A 22,265-nucleotide genomic window follows, 5' to 3' on the forward strand; every position below is an offset into this window, starting at 1 on the left:
GCATTAAGCAGCATGACATTCAATTTCCTTTTTGACAGATCTTTTATAATGGACGATTTGTCTTTGGGATACTGCCTAAAAATGGCACAATGGGGGAGGCAAGAGCCTTCGCTAGGATCCAGAATCCCAGTGGTGACAGGTGGAGGCCATCTCTGGCAAACCATTGAGGCCTATCAACCATGCCATCCCAAACAGACAGATACTGGAGCCCCTTGGAATGACACCAGAAACTAAGCCAATTGTTGAAGTCAATTATTTTTTGTTGATACTGAGGTATCATTCTTGGTTAAGGTAGGATGCTGCTTAGGACTAGGGCCAAACCTGCCTAGGACACATACTCTGAAAGCTCAATTATGTCTCTCTTCATATAGTCCAGGGAGGTACATCTCATGTCATTCACACCAAACATAGACAATGACAGAATCATACTTGTACCTGCTGTGGAAAGACTTAAGGGCATGTGTGATGTTGCAGAGTCTGTCACCAGACAGACAACTGACAGTGACCTTCTCCTTGTCGAGCTTGGTGAGGGGGACATTGGTGTGTCTCACAACTGAGTTGTCAATGACTAGTATGTTTGGTTTATTGTTATGCCTTGTGGGCTGTGTTGGTTTAGTGTTTTGTCTTATGGGCTGTGTTTGTGAGACAATGGTGTGTTATCTGCTGTGTGTGATGTGCTTGGTGTTGTGTATGGGAATGTTTGTAAGTGTGTTTTGGAGGTCTCTGCTGTTTAGGTAAGTTTTTATTGAGGACCTTTGCATAAGTGGATCATCAATTACAAGTCCCAAGGAGCACAATGACATGTTGTTGATATCGCAAATTGGGTGGGTAGCCATGTCACCAAAGGCAGAGATGGGTGCCATGTGGCAAGGGATACTCTGTTTCACAGAAAATAACTTCTGGATATGGGTGGGGGGCATTAAGGGACCATCACAGGGATGGGCTGTCACGGCATGACTGTGATCACCATGACTCTGACTTGATATGGCAAGCTAAGAAGTCCCAATGACAAATATGTTGCAATAATGCAAGAGTAGCACCTGTATGGAGTTTGCTGGTGAGGTGTCCTGCCTGAGATATGCAGTGGTGGAGTGAGACTATCTCCCAGTCCGGCCACCTTGTATGTATACTCCCCACTAACCACAGACAACACTGCTGGACAGAGCAGTGATGGTGGCAATAACTATCCTCTGCTTGAAGGTGGCTATGGAAGCAATGCTTACCAACACAGTTCTCATGAGACCTAGCACAGCATCATCCCTAGACTTGATTGCTCTATCAAGTTATGGGCAGTACTGGATAATATTCTCAAAGAAGCCACAAATCACCAATCATCTGTATCATAGCACGGGTTGCAGCAGACTATGCCCAGATTTTAGCCCTGCAACATCTATTTGTCGAGCCCTGGTTCTACCTGCATATCAGGGGATGGGGCAGTGACATGTCACAGGAACCCCTTTTAAGCTGCTGTATGGGGGATCACCCACAGTGGATGTAGAGCATTCTTCTGCTACGGCAACCATAGCGGGAGCTGTGCTTATGCTGTCAGTCAGATGGGAGCTCTTTGCTAACGGGGATGGTAAACAGTATTGCTGAACAGCATCAGATGTGGGTCTGTTTAGACTTTCACCCAGAGTAAAGAGTATATGATCCCTCAGGAGACTGAAAGACAGTGCATATATATCATCTGATGGTGACTCAGGCTGCTCCCTTGCTTTGCAGCTTTTCAGCATTGCTTTAGCCTTCACATCAGACTACAGCTAGCTGCTTAACTGCATATTTTGTTGCCAATTGGTCATTCAAGTGTACTTCACACTGCAGTGTGTCATTGCAGTGCTGTGCAAGCCTTGCTCTGGTATGCAGTACATCTCTATGAATCTGAAATACATTAATTTTATGACTTTTTCAATAACAAAGGTAGTGAGTGTATTTTTAAATTGTAACAAAGAGGATCTCAAAGTAAACATAAATACCTCCTTTTTAGTTAAAAAAGCAACAATCTTAATCTGACAAACGAAAACTACCACAATCGTTATGCGGTTTGAAAAGAAATGAATTACTGTGTTGTAAACTTCATGTTAAAATATTTAAATGTGCCAATCTACAAGACTTCATGAAATTAAACAAAGTAATATTTAACTTCAAATGTTCAAAATGCTCCATTATAACTATGTCATGAAAAAGATGATGTGATTTTTTTTTTTTTTTTGTTCCGAAAGTGACTTCACTGACATCTGGGCATAAGTGGATAGTGACAGAAGATTTCACAAGTTTAGGCTACAAAGACAGTACCCTGAATCCTTTGTGCAAATACTTAAAACAGGGAAATGAGTAAGTTTTTTTTTGTAGACCACTATAAACATGTTGTACCACTGAAGCCCATAAAAAGCATTATGCTTTTGTGTGTGTGTATACAGACATACATATAAACACAAACACACACTTTTTTTGCTCCCTGCCATGACCTTGCCCAATGGCTTCACTACCTGTGCCAATCAACACATTCACATGGGGGAGGGGATGTTAAGAATAGTAATCCTCATCAACCCTCTGTTGCTCAGTGAAAGGTCAGGTGGTAATGAGGCAGCCAGATTGATGGTCCTACAGCAGTCTACCCCCGCCCTCTGGAAGAACTACTTACACCCCTTCAGATGCTCCTTCCAGCTCCATCACTGCTGCTGTTTCCTAGGCCAAGCATACCTCCATGTACTAAGAGTTGGTCCAACAGTTAGGGATCTGGGAACATATGTAGACAGTAATCTGCTGTTTCACCAACGTGTAGCCAAGATGGTAAGACAATCATTCTATGTTGCCTAACTCATAGGCAAGGGTATTGCATCCAGGTCCAAGGAGGGAACAGTTCCACTCAACTCAGCCCTTATCAGATCCATCATTGACAACAATGTCATCTTTGCACTTGCAACATTAGGACTGGCCTCAAAGGTTCCTCCCCAGGAGAATCTATGCCCAGCATATAAGGCGTTCTGAAATGCAGCTCTGATGGATCTCTTGCACATCCGCACATCACCAAAAACACTAGATCCAAGGACCTGAACATTGTCGGCAATGTAAACAGAACCTGCTGGAGGGACAGGCATGTGTCTGAAATAAGCACCCCACCTACATGAAACAGGGTTCATCCCAGAGTCTGAGCAAAAGAAACCTTGACCATTGGATGAGGAATTGCAAATTCACCCTGTCTGGCTCCCATGGCCCTGACAGATAGAGGCTGACAGTAAGTACATTAATCTCCAACTAGCATAACTCCACACATAGCCATTTGCTACCTCTTTACTAACATCCCCAACATATAGGCATCCAAGGAACTCTGGGACAAAACCGGGTTGGGTTGCTTGGATAGGTTTGTAAACACTCAGGTGGTCATTAGCTTAGTATGAACATATGAACCTACGAATTCTCCACAGCTTACAGTGCAATGCACTCAGCACAGGCTCAGTAGGCTTGATCTTCACTGGCTGTAACACCTAGCATTTCCAACTAGATGTTACTTCTATCGCAAGCCAAAACTACCTCCTTACTCTCAACTCCCCACCCCCCGGATGGGCAAGCTGGCAGTGGTCACTCACTACCAACCTCAACAGTGAGCTCTTACACGTATCAGAACCACTAGTCAAATCCAGGTCATTTGCAGCATAACAAGTGCTCCATCCCTCTACGCCCCGGAGCTAGCTTTACATTACTTATCTTAATTCAAAGTCAGTTGCTGTGCTACACAGATGTAAATGTAACATAACTACGGCTCAACATCTACTGCTACAAATGACAGGGGTTCTGCAGCAGGGGTGACCAGTTGTGGAAACAGCAGCATATCTTTGCTCACATTTTGATAGGATGAGGGATGATTTTTCTACATTTCTGACACTTGATACTGGCACACTAACCACTTATCAGAATTTCAATGAGAAGCAATTAAAACACTTGCGTCAAATACAAATGCAAAATATGTGTGCCTGTGTGAATGTGCAGAATGTGGAGAATGTGGAACAGGCAAAGGCTGGACAGAAAAGTACAACTGTGTAGGTAACTTAGCATAATGGAAGATGTTCAACCAAATCACTGCTGCAGTATTCCTTACTTCTGGATCTTTCACCATAAAAGCCCTTCTGCCTGACTAGCCTGTCAGAGCTACTTATCTTCCCCATGTAAGGGCTAAGTCCACCCTAGGAATGTGCCAGACTATTGATATAACAGAAGCACAGGTCTGCACCATCTTCAGAGCTTTTTTGCCCTGAGACAGAATACAGACAACATACTATCTTCCTAAAGAAAAGAGAGAGGGAGAGATCCCCGACATATAATGCTAAAGCAGGGTGGGCACAAGAAGCATGACATTAGAAAACAGTTCATCCTGGCCAACAGGTAAAAGCTTGGGAGGATACCCCAAGTGGGAATGAAAGGAGGGTACTGGCACTGCAACAGTGATCTATCTGTACATCTACCATTATGTTACACTATCTATACAACTGTACTATGTTCTTCATTAGATCACTGTTGCAATATTCTTTCCCAAAAGTAACAAATAATGTTGCAGTATTCCTTACTTTTGGGAAGACTACCAGAGCTGAGACTGAGTGAAGAAAAGGGGTACTTCCTCTGAGATTAGGATGCCTTAAAGGTCGACCTTTGCAAATCCAGTCCCTGCTTAGTGAAAGTGTGGATAGAAGACGAAGTGGCAGTTTCCAAAATAGTTTTAGAATCCACACCTTGCATACAGGTCTCCAAGGTAGTAACTGCTCTGGCAGATTGGGGTTTAATGAATCCTGGTAATGGTTATATAAAATTAGAACTACAGAAATGAACTGCATTGCCAGTCATTTGGAAATAAATTGTTCAGACAGTGGCAAGCCCACTTTCTTATTCAAAAAAGGAAACAAACAAGTGATCAGACTTCCACAAATCTTTTGTCTTTTCTAAGTGAAATCTCTGCTGTGTATGAACATCTAAGGAATTAAGAAAACTTTGTCTCCTGTCTTGAGGATTAGGGAGGAAGCCAGACAGAATGATTAATACCAAACTCAAGTACTACTATGAATGAAGGTATTGCTTCAGAGACTTGCTCTATTTTTATGAAAAACGAGAAAAGGATGAATATATAAAAGGACTTGTAACTAAGATACTCTTCCAGCTGAGATTAAAGCAACTAACAAAATAGTTTTCCAGGCCAGGAAATTCAAAGCATTAGAATCAGAGTTAGCTTTTCCAATACATTATTCAAAGCCCAAGGAGGAGCCACTCTCTTCTGGAGGTTTATGGAAAATCATCTTGAGGAACAGTTTAACCTACTTAGAATTTGATACAGGAGGAATCAAAGGCTAACATGCTAATACATCTGAAATATGCATCTAAACAGAACAATAAGATAAGCCAAATAAGTAACTTACAAAGACACTGAAGGACGATGGTCACTCCTGCTGAAATGAGTTTTGATTCTGTACTGACACCAGTAAAAAAATGACTTATAACATCCATACTACGAGTTTCAGGACCTAAAGATTTGGATGAATTAAAGACCAGCTGTCCTACAAAAGATCCACCAAGAGACGAAGAGCCTGGTAATGCTCCTTGGCCTATTCATGTATAAGACAGAACCAATGCTGTCTTGGACAGAAAGGGGCCAAAAGCAGCATCCTCAGATTGTCCCTTCTTATTTTCAGAAGTAATCTGGGAATCTGAAGGAAAGGTGGAGTGGCTTACAGAAGCTTCCATTTATGGGACATTGAGAAAGCACCTGTTGCCATTTCTAGCTTGCAAGAGATCCTGATGTAGAACAGACTCAGTTACGTGTTTTGTATAATTATAAACAAGTCTATTTGGGAACTCTGAACTGAACGTTGCCCTCAAGGAACAGCTGTCTGTTCAACATTCACCAGTGAGGGTTTGTTGCAAAGATAATTAAACAGTCTGCTGTAGTGTTCACCAATGAGATGGAATGCAGATTGCTTGAAACAATGTGCTAAATGGCATATCCAGAGCAATCACTGCTAGTCTGCAAAAGAGGGTGACATTTTGTTGTCCCATGTTTGTTGATATATCCAAATCACTTTTTTTTTTGTAGAGCAAATCTTTATTGTTCACCACATTTTCATTTTTACATGCTGCGCAATCACCATGCATGATGCTCTTGTTATTTCAGCACTGATTACTTACATATCTATTTTATACTAATGTGTTTAAATAATAATAATAAACTAGCCTTATATCAGACAACCAGCATTTGCATTTAATTTTCAATAATTTGCCATTATTAAGCACGTAAATCCAAATATTGAAATCAACTACTATACCTTATCTTATCTAACATTTCCCTTTAAACAAAAATTATAAACACACAAATTATCTATTTACAAAATAATTTCAGATCAGGAATTAGCTAGTGTCCATACTGTTTTATTTTCACTATATTAAATATCTTAACAAATGGACCAGTGCCTTCACACCTCATACTGCAGTCTACTTTATTAAACAGATATGAACCTTAGGTACTTTTTGTTCTGTATCAATGCCCTCTTCAAGAATAATTTCCATTAATGAATCCCCTTACAACATTGTTGTAACACAGAGTTCAGATTACGACCCCTAATAGTTCTCAGATCCATACTTTAATTCTCTTTAATCATCTTTTTCACTTCTATTAGCAATGATTTCCAGTGGCGGCTGGTGACTTCAAATCAAAGGGGGGGGGGGCTGCAGGAGGCAGCTGAATGGGTGGGGCCAATGGGAAGGGGTGTGGCCAACTAGAAAGGGGAGGAGCTATACTCAAAACCACAAAAACTGGAACTTTAATTAAATACGCTGCCCTGGGTGCCAAACCATCATTATGAGAGTCCAATCAAGACAAAATGAAGTGTAGAAAAAAATATTTCAGTGCATTGGCAGCATGACAGCTTACTTAATATCTAGATGAAAATAAAAACGTTGTAAGGCATAAAAAAGAAATTACTTTTTAAATACATTACTGGAATGCCAGTCAAAATCAAGTATAACAAAAACAAGCAGCACTCAACTCAAACCACTTCTCCTTGCACTGCAGTTCTAATTATAATTTATATTCAGCTTTATAAAAGTACCAAGTAACATGCTGAAAGTAGCAATCTCTGTGATACCCCCACTTGTAAAAATGTTTCTTATCCAAAAAAGATATGCTGCCTAACAACAACTATCTACTTGTTTCATGGGGAAAACATGATCAAAGTAAAAAAATGAACAGCAAGCAAGAAACAAGCTCAAGATAAATTGTTTAAAGGATTACTGCACAGGTTATGGACCACACATGATAGATTGGCATTCTGTTTAGTTTACAGGTAAAGCCTGCAAAGATGACTGCAAGTCTCCAACAAAGGTAATGAGCTTCTTAAAATACTGTAATCCTGTCCTTTCTTACAAATACTGTCATATGCATTTCAATACCCAAGGCTTATACGTTATCTAGTTATGTAAGTATTCTCTGCCTGGCAACAACAAAAAGGCTTTCAATGTTGGTAATTCTTTAACAGTATACTTACTTGCATCTTACAATCTCAGACAAGCTAACCTGATGGTCATGAAAGCATTGCTACTTAAACATAGAGCAACGGGCACTTTCTGAATAATAAGAAGCATAAATCAACAGTATAAAAATATGACAGAAAACCAGAACATTCTGCAAAATCAAGCAAGGACAGATGAAAAGCCACTGTAGTACATGTGTCTACCTTGGATGGCGGGATACTCTGCACACTTACACTACATAACTGCTCCTTGCCTTGCTTGGACATATCCAGAGTCACTACAATGGGGGAGTGGAGTGCAAGTATGTCACAATTTGAAATGTCTCTGACTGTGATGGCCCTGAAAAATATGTCATACCTCTCAATCTCAGAGCAAGAAATCTGGACAAAGCCATGCACAGAAGTGGGACAAAGGCCCAAAAATAAGGACAATATTTAAATATTGCTTTTATAAACTTTCTAATAGAATAATAGGTCTTGAATTTTCTGAAGGGTATGAAATCTGAAACTCAAATGTCTGTCATTATTTTCTAACTTCAATCTTTAAAGAGTTGCTTCTAATTTGCCAGAAAACCATACTTTTATTAAATATGGACCAAGAATGTGATGCAAAAATATAAAGTAGCCACACAATACAGCTGGGAACCGGTCAAAGAAAGGACACTTTTTTAAATATTAGTACTGTTAACTTGAGCAGCTGACAAAATAAACGAATCTACATGCATTTCTGAAATAAAAGTAATCTACAACTCTGATTATTACAGTTATTTATTAATTGTAAACCCTCCACGTTTTCTTTCAAAATTGCCATTTTGTGGAGGGATTATTAGAGGGAGAGCAACATTTTGAGCCAAAATCGGGGACAGTTGAGAGGTTTGGATATGCCTAATTCTATAAAGCAATTTATTTGCATGTACCTCTCAACCTGTTAACGCAGGAAATCTGGACAAGGCCAAATACACTGGGGGGGGGGGGGGGGAGACATACAAACAGTACTAAAAATTGCTCTTGTATAAACTTAGTTGAGAGAATAACAGGTCTTGCTTTAGCATGCATCTTTCTGAAGATTATGAAGTCTGAAACTCAATGTCTGTCATTATTTAGTGACTTAATTCCTAAACGATTTGCCAGAAAACCACAAATTTTATGAGGAACTAACCAAAAATAAGAAGCAAAAATCTATTCATTCTGTGAAAATCTGGACAGTTGAGAGGTATAGTTCAGCCGGCGCTGAGTTTGCTGCCCTTCCCCCTCACAAAATCATGGTCGAATGGAGCCTCCCCCTACAGCCATTCCAATGTCCCATTACTTGGCTATTTTGCCCCATTTAACATAAACCCTGTAATGTGCATAATGGTTTACTTCTTTGATTATTTGGATTTCATTTGAAAGATTTATTTTGCATTTTACATCACAAACACTAAGACATCTGCTAAACAATGCAATGCATGCAGTCTCACAATACAAATAGACTTAGCATTAAAACTTCTCTGCCCTTGAAACTAACAGTCATTGAAACAGCACTGAAATCCACATTCAAAGAAAATACATTTGGCTAGTATAAAGATTAACTATGGACTGTTTTCAAATGATAGGCTCCTTGCACACAAGACATACATCTGTTGTGTGATACACCTTCCCGATTGTATTAAATTATATTCCTTGTATAATGCAGTACATTTGTTAGAGGGTGTTTTAAATGTATTGTTTTGAACATTTTTCCAGTAAACAATGAAACAAAATGCATGCACCAATGACAAAACTGCCCAATTGAGAACATTTCCATCATAAAAGTCTACTCAAATTTCTACAATCCACCAGTATCAGTAAATATGCACAATCTCTGCAGAAGTAAAAGTCATCAATAAATTTCCACATTAAAGAGATCCGTAACTAATAAAGAGGTTGCTGCTAGCAAACAACTTTATATTTCATTGTTTCATCTACAAATAAATTACCTGTATCTTCGCCAAAGAAGACATTCTCAGTACGGCCGCATCCACCCCCTGTGGGAGTAGAACCCACAGCCTTCTGCATTAAAAGGAAGTACACTACCTGTTGTGCTATTAACAATGCAAGCAGACTTAGCATAAGCAGCACTAAACTTCTTTTCCCCTGCAGCTCTCAGCTCCTTGTAAAATCTACTCGACACTCAAATGTATCTCTCAACTTCGCAGCACAATAAATCTGGAAAAAGCCAAAATTTATTGGGAGGGTGGGGGACAAAAGCCCAGAAACCAGGGACACATTTTAAACATTGCTTATATAATCTTGGAAAGTTGCTAATATAAAATGCTGTGTTACCACCACTGCCAGGTCTTGAAACCAGGACCCTGTGCAAACAGTCAGAGCAACATACCACTATGCCATATCTGCTGTTTTATGAAAGACAGGAAGATTGAAACCTAAATGGCTACCGTTTAGTGAATTCAGTTCTCACCATACCTGTCAACCTCTTGGCACAAAACACCTGGACAAAGCCAGTAATGAGGGAATACAGCCTTCAAACATATTCAGTGAATTCAGTTCTCACCACAGCTCTCAACCTTAGCACAAAAAACGTGGATGAAGCCAATAATGGGGAAATACAGTCCCAAAAATAGGGACAAATTTCAAATATTCATCTTATAAACTCAGAAAATTGCTAGCATAAAAGGTTTTGTGTTACTATGTACTTTCTGAAGAATATGAAGTCTGAAATTCAAATGCCCGTCAATTTTATTTACTTAACATTTGTTAACCAGGAAAGTCTGACTTGGAACAAAAGCTAATTTTCAACAGAGGCCCAGGGAGAAATACTACAGACACATGTTTTTGTAACATGGGAGGACACCAGAGCAAACCCACAAACAAACACAGGGAGGACATGCAGACTCCACACAGAAGGCACTCCAGCCAAGAATCAAACCAGAGAACCTCTAGCTGTGAGGCAACAATGCTACCATTGCACCATCAACTATCTAAGGAATTAAAAATTCAGAAACCACAGATTTTATGATGAACAGAACAAAATATGAGGCAAACATCTGCAAAAGTTTCACAGATGGTGGTGGGTAGGGAATTCAGGCTCTTGTTACCTGCACCCAGGGCACAGGGTTCAAGTCTGAGGCATTCTCTAACCACCACCAGCAGGTTTCCTGAGTTCTCTCTACAGCCACCAGTGTAACTCAACTGGGGCATCACACACACACACATGCGCGCACACACCTCGAGTACCTGCAATGATGATACAAAAATCCAAAGAAGCTGGCTCTAACACAATCCAAACAGCTCATGAGTACCTGCGATGATAAAATAAAATCCAAACAGCAGCAGCTTCATCCTGAGTATTGGCTCGTCTGCGTTCACGAGCGCTGGAATGCAAACTTCAGGTTTCCTGGTTGCGAATGTTCCAAGACTGCTGACCTTGCAGTCCGATTCCCTTCCAGTCTATGCAGTTAGCACCGCACAGACTTCTGGGGCATCAGCAGCCTGCTGCCTTTTTCCTGAATCCAGACTGGTAAGGCAGCAGTCCGGACTCACTTTCTATGTGAGGAAGTTACTGGATTGTACTATTGTGGTTCACAGCTGGGGGGCTGCAGTCCAATATCACTAGGCGACACTGATGATTTCTCATTGCTTTTTCAGTCTCTAACTACAGCTTTCTTAGCCACTATCAACACCAAAGACAGTAACTATTCTAACTTTAGTATGTTATTTTAAATCTAATCAACAAAAGTAATCTTTATGCTGAGGTTAAATTCTCTTCCAAGTACAAGACTTGGCATATTATTCAAGTCATTCTTGTACTGAAGCAACTTCATACATTCCCCAATAAATATTCTTCCAAGAACCTCTTTCTGAATCATTACATGTTGGCTCCTGTCTGTGGGAACATTCTATTCAAGTATTACAGGGGTATAGAAATATTTGTGCGAAACAGTTCCATGCAAAAATTCTAAAGATTCTTAATTTATTTGCATATCTAGAGTTAAGACATTTTCCTCCACTGATCACCTAAAGTATCTTTACTAAATCATTTATCCATGCTATTTTACACATCAGTATGATAAAGTCTGTTATTACTGGAGAGTGTCTGGAGTCCACACAATGCACAATTTTGAGACCATTAATCAAAGCCAAAATCTCTTTGACACTGATATGTTTAAATTTGAAAGTATGGTTCCATGCTGTCTGAATTTTTGGTTTCTTGGCAGCAAGCTCCCTATGCAAAATCAGAGGCATATGTTGCAGTGCTCTGGACTGGAGGAAGATGGAAAAAAGGGACCCCTCACAGGACACAAATCATCAAAGTAACTCCTGAACCAGACAGGGAATGATTATCATTTGTTTGTTGACAGAACGCCTGGAGATTAATCTATACTGACCTGAGATACCACTGAAATTTACTTATAAGAAGCCTTGAATAAGGAATCAGGAAGATGACTGAAGCCATGAGTCTCAGGGCTTTCAAGCACTCTCTACCTGAGTCAGACTTTTGATTCACTAGATTCAGAAAGTAATTCCTGTAAACAACCAACTTGATTGGTAGAAGAAAGGTTATCGGAACTGTGGTATTTTTTAAATGCAGCTTAAGAAAACCACTGTGGTAAAAGGAATCACGGAAGACTTCTTTAGATTGAGAGAGAACCTTAGATTCTGTAGGAGGGTCAGTGAAGAGTCCAGAGATTTTTAGAAGATATGAAGTGGAAGAAGACTGTGACATACAATCATCCAGATAAGGATGTATGTGGATCCCCTGGAGTCTGCAAAATGTTATGATGTGGCCAGGCACTTTGTAAATACCCTTGGTTCTGGGGAAAGCTCACAGTGAAAAGAAGTAAATTCATAGTGCAAGTCCAAGACAAAGAATCTCAAACATTTTCTGTGACTTTTGTGGAAGTGTGAAGATAAGCCTATCATCTAGGCAGTCACTGAAGATCTTTTAGATTGGGGGTGTTAACAAAATATCCAGGGATTAACTAAGTAAATCCAGTCTTTGGAGAGGTTTGCAGGAACTGCCTTTGTCCAATTTCAAAAGAAGAGAGAACAATGGTTGCCAAAAAAGCATCTGAGTGAAGCAGAGATGGGTTTATGTGAAGACGGAGCACTCTGAAACAATGAACTCAAAGAATGGTGTTGAATCTGGAGAGGGATTATGCCTTCAAACTGCTTCCTTTCTAGAGCCAGTGAGAGTCTTGAATAGAATCCCTTTCTCCACTAATAAAAAAAGAGGAACTTTTTCTATGACCCCTAACCACAGAGATAATGAGTTATTGGCTTTTTGGGATCAGAGAAATGTCGGATACAACTTGCTTGGAATTCTACTGAAGATTGGAACTTCCTCTTAAGATATTCAAAACACAAGCTTTGGAAGTGATCACTTCCCATAACAGGAGGCAAAGAAAAAGTTTTCTGACAATTCTGGAGTGGACAAAGGGCAGCAGGAGGGGGATAATCAGGGGAGATCTCTATTAATGCTTGAACACTGAATTACAGACTGCATGGTCTTAGAAACCTCTTGACAATTTTTCCTGAATTGACCCTTGTCAGATTTTTGTATGTATTTGAGTTTAGACTCTTTTCTAACGAAAGAAGATGGTTTAGCAAAATAATTTCTGTTGTATGTAGGAAAGAAGAAAAGTACAGTTGTGTACACTTACCATAAATGTAGATGTTCGAGTGTATTCACTGTTGCAGTTATCACATTTGGGTTATCTGCTTGCAGGTAGCCCTCAGTCGGACTGATTATCAAAGTCTTGGATCCTGCGTCGGTTGCTGTCTCATCTTCCATGACGTCAGGTAGTCAGGGGTATAAAGCATGCAGCCGACGCCATTTTATCAGTTTTTCTTGCCCCAGATGTCAGGTGCCCCCATAATGGGAAGCAATTATATACAAGGTTACACCTCCAACAAAAAGCAAATACGCCAGAAAGCTTTAAGCACAGTAAACAGGAATAGAGGTATAGTCAATAGAAGTCAGGGGGCTGGAGGGAGGGTAACCAGGACTGCAACAGTGAATACACTCGAACATCTACATTTATGGTAAGTGTACACAACTGTACTATGTTCTTCGTGTTTCACTGGTGCAGTCATTACATTTGGGAAGATTCCCAAAGCTAAGGATGGGAGGAGGCAATTATATAGCATTAGGGCCAGCTATAAGGCCCTGCAAGATTGCAGTGGCAAAGCCAGCTCTGGATTTAGAAAAAACTGGCAAGTGGTAATGCTTGGTGAAGGTATGTACAGAACTCCAGGTAGTAGCTTCTAGGATGTCCCTGGTAGGGACACCTCTGAGAAAGACTGTAGAGGTAGAAGCAGCCCTGGTGGAATGAGGTTTTATCCCCTGTGTGGTATGTTTTCCATGGTGCTTATAGCAGAAATGAATGTAATGGCCTAACCACTTAGAAATGGTTTGCTTAGAAATGGCCTTCTCCTCTGCCCCTGTGGCAAATGCAACCAGCAGCTGTTCAGATTTCCTGAGAGGTTTAGTCCTGTCCAAGTAAAATCTAAGTTGTCTGTGCACGTCCAAGGAGTGCAGTATTAGTTCTCCTTTGTTCTGTGGATTAGAAAAGAAGGTTGGCAAATGATTGGACTGATTAAGGGCCACACTGGATACCACCTTGGGCATAAAGGAAGGATTGGTCCTGAGGGACACCCTGCCCACATGAAAGATGATGAAAGGCTCTACTGCCATGAGGGCCTGTAATTCAGACACTCTTCTTGCTGAAGTGATGGCTAGAAGGAAGGCTGTTTTCCAAGAAAGGAATTTCAACTCTGCATTTGTAGCTGGATCAAAGGGAGGCAGAGTGAGCTTTTCCAATACAAAGTTAAGGTTCCAGGCTGGAGTAGGGGCTCTCCTGGGTGGTCTTAGGTTTTTGGCCCCTCTGAGGAATTGCTTCATCAGTGGATGAGAGAAGAGGGGTGGCTCTGTATTATAATGTGCTGAAATGGCCGAGGCATGAATTCTGATGGAAGAAAAGGAAAGGCCCTTGTGAAGCATCTCAGTTAAGCATTGAAGAATATGAGTTAAATTGGGCACTGTTGTGCCCATCCCCTGAGTTTGCTCCAGGAACAGAATCTTTACCATTTTTCAGCATATGATTTTCTAGTACTAGGCCTCCTTGCCACCAGAATGACATCCATCACTTGCTTACTGAGGGATGGTAACAGAGAGATCAGGTAGTTAGCCAGGCTGCAAGGTTCAGAGTTTAAAGCTGTGGGTGCAGAATCTGACCCTCCTGCTGGGACAGCAGGGCAAGGGTCTGAGGCAGGTACCATGGTTCCAGCAGTGACACACTGCGCAAGAGGGGGTACCAGTGATGGCGTGGCCAGTCTGGTGCAATCAGTATGGTCCTTGGTTTGTCCTGTTTGATCTTTAGTAGCACTTTGGAGAGGAGAGGCAGAGAGGGAAAGGCATAAATTGATAGGTTTTTCTAGATGAAGGACAGGGCATCCATTTTCCAAACTTGTCTGTGGGGAGTCCTTGTGCAGAATTTGTCCAATTGGTAGTTCTGAGGGGAGGCAAACCTCTGGGATCCCCCATTTGTTTCTCAACATGTTGAATATTTTTGGTTCCAGTTTCCACTCGTGTGGGTCCATGAGACTTCTGCTTGGGTCGTCTGCCAGTGTACTTAGCTTGCCTGGCAGGAATTATGCTTGTAGTTGCACTTGATAGCTCAAGGCTGTGTTCCACAGAGCCATGGCTAGTGTGCAGAGAGGGTATGAGTGGTTTCTCCCCTGCTTGTTTATGTACCACATAACCGTGGTGTTGTCCGTCTTTACCAATAATTGTCCTGGAAGAATGTGGACCTTGAAGGCTGTCAGAGCATTCTGTACAGCTAACATTTCTTTCTGACTGATATGCAGGTGCATTTGACTCGGGTTCCTTTTGCCCTGAATGCACCACCCTGCCAAGTGAACCCACCATGCATAGTCTGATGAGTCTGTTGTTAGGGTTTGGGTGGCAGGGGTTACAGTGAATGGCAGTCCCTTGTTTAGGTGACAGGCCTCTGCCCACCAAAGGAACTTTATCTTTAGACAAGGTATGAGAGGAATCATTGATTCTAGGTCCTGAGAATGTTGACACCATAGGCTTTTTAGATACAATTGCAGTTTCCTCATATGCAGTCTTGCATATGGAATTAGTAGAATGCAAAAGGCCATGAACCCCAGGGCTTGCAGTATTTTCCTTGCAGATAGCTGGGTCTTTGCAGCCAGTAGTTTGAAGTAGGCTGTCAAATGAACTTGTTTCTCTGGCATGAGGTAGGCCATCTGGGAAGTTGTATTCAAACTTGCTCCCAGGAATACAATTTTTTGTCAGGGTACTAGATGTGATTTCTTTTCGTTTATAGTGTACCCCAAAGAGGTTAGCAAGTTCTTTACAAATGCCAGATGATTTAATAGTATGTCCTGGCTTTCTGCCTGAATTAGGCAATGGTCCAGGTATGGGTATATTTGAATATTTCTTTGCCTGCAAAATGCAATGACTGGAGCTAGCCACTTTGTGAATACCCTGAGCACAGTAGATAAGCCAAAGGGCAGTGCAGAGAACTGATAGTGCATGTAGCCTTCTCTGAAGCATAGGTATCTTCTGCAGGATTCCCTTATTGGGATGTGCAGATAGGTTTCCTTTAAATCCAGTGTTGCCAACCAGGCATTTTTTCCCACCACGGGAAGCAGCTGATGTAGAGTTAGCATTTTGAATTTTGGGATTTCCAAAAAAAGTGTTTAGGATAGACAGGTCCAGGATAGGTCCAGGATAGGACGCCAGGAACTGTCTTTTCTGGGTACCAGAAAAAGTCTAGAGTAGAAACCTTGCCCCCATTCTTCTTTTGGGACAGACTGAATAGCCCTGATGCTTAGAAGAGAGAGACCATGCTTTTGAGCCTCTGTCCACTGGTTTGGGGGTAGGTCTGGCCAACCGTTTGGGGTTGGTAAGGAGTGGAAGTGGAAACTGTATCCTTGGGAAACAGTATTTAAAACCCATTGTTCTTGGGTAATGAGTTCCCAGTTTTTTGCATGCAGGGCGATCTTTCCCCCTAAAGGAACAGTCAGCTGAGAAGGGCTTGGAAGGTTTAAAGTTAAGTCATTGTGACAATTTAACATATGGGGTGTCTTACTATTCCCAGCGTTAGAAGTGGGAGCCCCCACTGCTTAGGCCTGTGAGTACCTTGAGACTGAAGCCTGGGTGTTCTGCTGGTTCTGGGTTTGGACTGAAGGCCTGGAAAAAGCAGGAAAGGACCAATTCTTAGAGGGGCAATGCCTACTAAATCTGGGAGCCTGTACTTGTAGGAAATCTTTAACAGTTTGCATAGATTTAGCTTTTTCCTCCATCTTTTTAAGTACTACTACTGCTTTGTTGCCAAACAGGCAGTCTTGGTTTAAGGGAGCATCCAGTAATTTAGCTTTAACATGATCTGGCAAAGATTGCTCCTTAAGCCAAGCATGCCTTCTAAGTACAGACCCAGTGACAGCAGCCCTGCAAGATGCCTCTAGTGAATCAAAACCACTTTGCAAAGTATGTTTACCAACCTGCTCAGCAGAAGGCTTTAAATCCTGTAATTCTTTATTTTCAGCACAGTCACGAATCAACATCACTTTCTGTTTAAGCAATCCAATAATATGCTGCTGATACTTTAACATATGAAACTGGCAGTTTAAGGCTCTAATGGCCAAAGTTGCAGAAGTGTATACCTTCTTACCCCATCTATCCAGGGCCCTGGAATCTCTATCAGAGGGGGTAGGGTTTTTGGCAGTAGTAGCCTTAATGCCTTTGGGCCCCTGTTAAATGGTCTCAGGACCTGCAGTAGGGTTCTTAAAGAGGAACTTATGAGAGTCAGGTACCCTGTAATACCTGTCAGGTTTTCTGGGAGCTGGAGGTAAAGTGTCAGGGGCTAGGCTAGATTCCGGGAAGGCATCATCTACAATGTCCAGTACAGGAAGGATAGCTAAAGGCCTGTGTTGAGGTAGCAGTAAGAATTCCCTAAGCCTCTTTTTGGAGTCAGAGTAATCCTGGCTTTCCCAGCGGAAATGCTCCCTAAGAGTATGCAAGGTTTCACCAAAAGAGAAATCCTCTGGAGGGGAAGCAGAAGGAATGGAGTCCTCTGCATCAGAATTCACATAGGTACATAAGGGCAACTCCTGGTCATCAGAGAAAACAGAAATTTCAGAATCCTGATCAGAAGAATCAAAAGGAAAATCAGTCCTAGGTCTCTTAGAGGAAGACGGGTGGCTTCCCCTGATTAGAGTAATAAGGTCTTCAGCCATTCTTATCATTTGTTTTTTTAGGCATAGGGGCCTGACCATGTGTTCTGGGCGTCAGTTTTCTAGGCATGGATCGAATTTTAGGCCTTGAAGAAGAAGATGGCGTCTGTTTAATATGCAAGTTAGTAGGCCTGAATACTTGACGTCATGGAAGACGAGACAGCAACCGACGCAGGACCTAAGACTTTGATAATCAGGCCGACTGAGGGCTACCTGCAAGCAGATAACCCAAATGTGATGACTGCAACAGTCAAACATGAAGAGCATCAAAGAGTTGCTTTACACATTGCCTTTGTTTAATCATTCGGGCCATACCCTCATGATTAAATCACACCAACCATGGGTAAGTCTTCAATATACCACACCCAGCTGTTGGTTATCCCTACAGTAAATATCATGCATACAGTGGGATGCAAAATATAATAAGTTTAGTGATTTGTTTATTACAATGAAGGTAGAAATTATGGTTAGTAACATAAATAAATGTCATAAATGCAGTTGTTTGAGTTACAATCCAACAAGCTCCAAAAGTATCTTGAACCAGGACTCAACAACTTCTTTCGGCTGGATCATCTGTTTCCATTTCTTCCTGTCCTCTGCATCTTGCTCTGTCACACCAACCACCTGCATGTCCTCTCTCACCACATCCATAAACCTTATCGTAGGCCTTCCTCTTTTCCTGTTACCTGGTAGCTTCATCCTTAGCATCTTTTTCCCAATATACTCAGCATCCTTCCTCAGCATGTCCAAACCAATGTAATCTTGCCTCTCTGGCTTTGTCTCCAAACCTTCCAACCTGGGCTGACCCTCTAATATACTTATTCCTAATCCTGTCCACCCTCGTCACACCCATTGCAAATCTTAACATCTTTAATTCTGCCACATCCAGGTCTAACTCCTGCCTTTTTGTCAATGCCACTGTCTCCAACCCATATAAAATAGCTGGTCTCACTACCCTCTTGTAGACCTTCCCTTTCACTCTTACTGGTACTCGTCTGTCACAAATCACTCCCAATACTCTTCTCCACCCACTCCATCCTACCTGTACTCTCTTCTTCACCTCTCTTCCACACTCACCATTACTCTGAACTACTGATCCCAAGTATTTAAACTCATCCACCTTCGCCACCTCTACTTCTTGCATCCTCACCATTCCTCTATCCTCCCTCTCATTCACACACATATATTCTGTCTTAGTCCTGCTGACCTTCATTCCTCTTCTCTCTAGAGCACATCTCCATCTCTCCAGGGTCTCCTCCACTTGTTCCCTACAGATCACAATGTCATCTGCAAACATCATAGTCCACGGGGACTCCTGTCTGATCGCGTCTGTCAATCTGTCCATCACCATTGCAAATAAGAAAGGGCTCAGAGCTGATCCTTGATGTAATCCCACCTCCACCTTAAACGCATCTGTCACTCCCAACGCAGACCTCACCGCTGTCACACTACCCTCGTACATATCCTGTACCACTCTTACATACTTCTCTGAAACTCCCGACTTCCACATGCAATACCACAACTCCTCTCTAGGCACCCTGTCATATGCTTTCTGTAAGTCTACAAAAGCACAATGCAACTCCTTCTGACCTTCTCTGTACTTCTCCATCAACATTCTCAGAGCAAACATCGCATCTGTAGTGCTATTTCCCGGCATGAAATCATACTGCTGATCACTAATCATCACGTCCTTTCTTAACCTAGCTTCTGAAACTGAGAAAAAACTGTCTTGAAAGCACAAATATTATACTACACTTTTCAGTAAATTTCCTCTATCAGTTGTTCCCATCTATTCAACCTTGATTCCCAGGTCTTGCACCATCTAAATAGGATTTATTACTTCAGGTGCCTAATCTGTGAATGTCTCCTGTCAGTCTGTTTCCATTTCTGCAAGGTTTCAGTGTTCTCCAAAGAAACAGAGAACTCTGCATATCTCATAACTTTCTCGAGAAAGTGTGAGCTCTGTGTGTCTCATCATTATCAGTCTCTTGGTCTGAGGGTTATTTCACTAAAACATTCCTTTCTTTTGAAACTGCATTTACTGAATCTGTATGCAAAACATGAAAGATGAAATGAAGATACACGCTTGCTTTAATATGGCTGCATTTTCAGGCCTATGCAAAAAAAATACTGTATTTGTGCAGAATTTATTCTTACAATGCTATATTTATGTAAAGTCTACTCAAACAAATTGTATTTATATACAACAAAACTACATTTAAGACCTATTCTTACAAGCAGTAAGGGGAACCTCCACTCAACCACACTAAATCTCTTTTCTCACGAGAATTTGATCCCTTTCACCTTCAAAATAATAACTCTCACTTCAAAGAACAAAGACACTGGATGGTTGATAAGGAAAGAAACTGAAGGGCAGTCAGTGGACATGAAATTTTCCTTGATTATAATGTGTTCCCAAAGGGGCTTCACTAGCAGACCTCAGTGTAGGTAAAGGATGATTTGGGAACTACGAAAATGCCTCATCATGACCCACTTTCTTCAGCCTAGAAGAAGAGCTACGGTCTGAAATGTCTTTCAGTGTGTTCTCCCTATGCTTCATTTTGGCTGAAGGGATTGAAATGAAGAAGCTGATGACCTGGCAGCAAGCACTGAGGGAGACGGCCTTTTCCAAATAACTGTTCAGGGTCCTTAGGCAGCTAAATGATGTCTGCAGAGCAAATTCCTGACAAATTTTATCATCCTGTTGAGCCTCTAAACAAACAAACCAACCTGGAGTGGTAGTCACAATCATATCACTCAACTGTCCAGGATTTCACAGAATGTCCAGATTTTTAGCTCATATTTTTGGTCTGTTCCTCATAAAATTTGTGATTTTTCTCGATTTTTATTGCAAATCAGTGAGGACTGAATTCACTAAATAATGACAGGCATCTGAGTTTCAGACTCCATATAATGCACGGTAACACAAGTCCTTTTTATTCTAGCAATTTTCTAAGTTTATAAGAGCAATATTTAAAATATGTACCTATTTTGGGGGCTTTGTTCCCCCATCATTTTTGGCTGTGTCCAGATTTTTTTTTGTGATGAGAGGTTGAGAGCTATGGTCTCAGTATATAAGACTGTCAACCAAAAAATCAAAAAAAAAAAAATCTGAGAGGAAGAAATCTGAAAGAATGATCCTCCAATGGGGTACGTATCCTTCCTAAGCTTTGTATGGGGTGACCAACAGAACAGTACAAGGGTGAAGCTGTTTACAATGCTGATGGATGCTTATATAAACAAACATGGTAAGAAAGTTCTGAAGAAGGTGAAGATACATAGCACAAATGTATGCCCCCTTTTATACCAGCATACTGGCACATGCTCAGAATGGACATATGGCTCGTGGTGGTGGTGGGGAGGTCCTGAGCTTTAGTAGGATGGCCAGATGGATGGGCCTTTACGGAGAAAAGTCCCAGAAGTAAGGAATAAGGCAACATTGATCTAATGAAGAACATTAACCAGCAGCATTTTTTTAAATATTTAAGTATATCTGGATTTAAGTTAGGGAGTTAGTGGTCAAAGTGAGAAGACTGGGAGGGCAAGTAAAAAAAAAAAAAAAAAAAAAAAGAAGAAAATGAGAAAGAAAACACACTTAACTCTCTAATTTCAAGGTCAAGAAAACTGATGAAAAGGGTACTCACTAGTGTTCAGAATGCAACACTGGCAACCCTGTAAAACGAAGAGGTTCCTTGTTATTTTAAATGCATTTAAGATGCCTAACATGATGTCAAATATGTAAGATGGGAAAGCAATACAAAGCATAAGGAAGTCATATTTTAATTTAAGCTTTCAACACACATTTTTCTTTACATCACACATACAACATTGATGAAATGGAAAATGCCAGTGTCAGAAACTCAGACAATTTTCACTTAAGGATAAGTCCAATGTTATCTTCATGTATACGGGGAATACAGGAAACAGCATAACACTGTATTTTATATAACACAACCATCACGTTTTTCAGATCATCACTTCTTGAAACAAAAGTAAGCCTTACCGTAGAACTAACAGAAGTAAACCAAACTGCAGGTAACATGACAGGAATATGGAAGAATGAGCAAGTCTAATGGATTAATTTATTCTTTTAAATTATGAGAAGCAGGAAACCAAATCAACATCACAGTCACAGAGATGACAAGCTTCACAGCTGCTAGGTTTAACAGGACACATCATAATGAATCACTGAAAACAACTTCACATTTGTATGGCCTTGACATGCCTCTGGAATGATGCATTATGTTGCTCTCACAAGTAAACAGTACATTACAGCTGTCAGAAGTGTTACGGTGTGTGTGGGTGTGTTCGTCACTTCTTACCTTACTGGAGAGAGGCAACTCTTGTCCTTTATCTTGAACACTGAGTTTACTAATGAACGTATATAAATGTAGCAGCTTCACCTGATTGATACATAACTGCAACAGACCTTCATCTACACATTCAGGTTCTAAAAACAGAAAAGTAAAAGTGACTGTAATTAAGCAGTTGAACACAACCACATAATACCTG

At 41.0% G+C, this 22,265-nt stretch overlaps 1 protein-coding gene across 1 annotated transcript in view; it reads right to left on the reverse strand.

The window, feature by feature from the left end:
• Positions 1-22,265, reverse strand: part of RAB3GAP2 (RAB3 GTPase activating non-catalytic protein subunit 2) — a 2,949,955-nt gene that overhangs the window by 984,386 nt on the left and 1,943,304 nt on the right. Inside the window, exon 19 of the mRNA XM_044061656.1 lies at positions 22,076-22,203. Coding sequence (XP_043917591.1) covers positions 22,076-22,203 — 128 coding nt within the window. The remainder of the gene's footprint in view (positions 1-22,075; positions 22,204-22,265) is intronic.

This window comes from Protopterus annectens, chromosome 1.part0 (assembly GCF_019279795.1).
Source record: "Protopterus annectens isolate FY-2018-M chromosome 1.part0, PAN1.0, whole genome shotgun sequence".
NCBI classification, from domain to species: Eukaryota; Metazoa; Chordata; order Ceratodontiformes; family Protopteridae; genus Protopterus; species Protopterus annectens.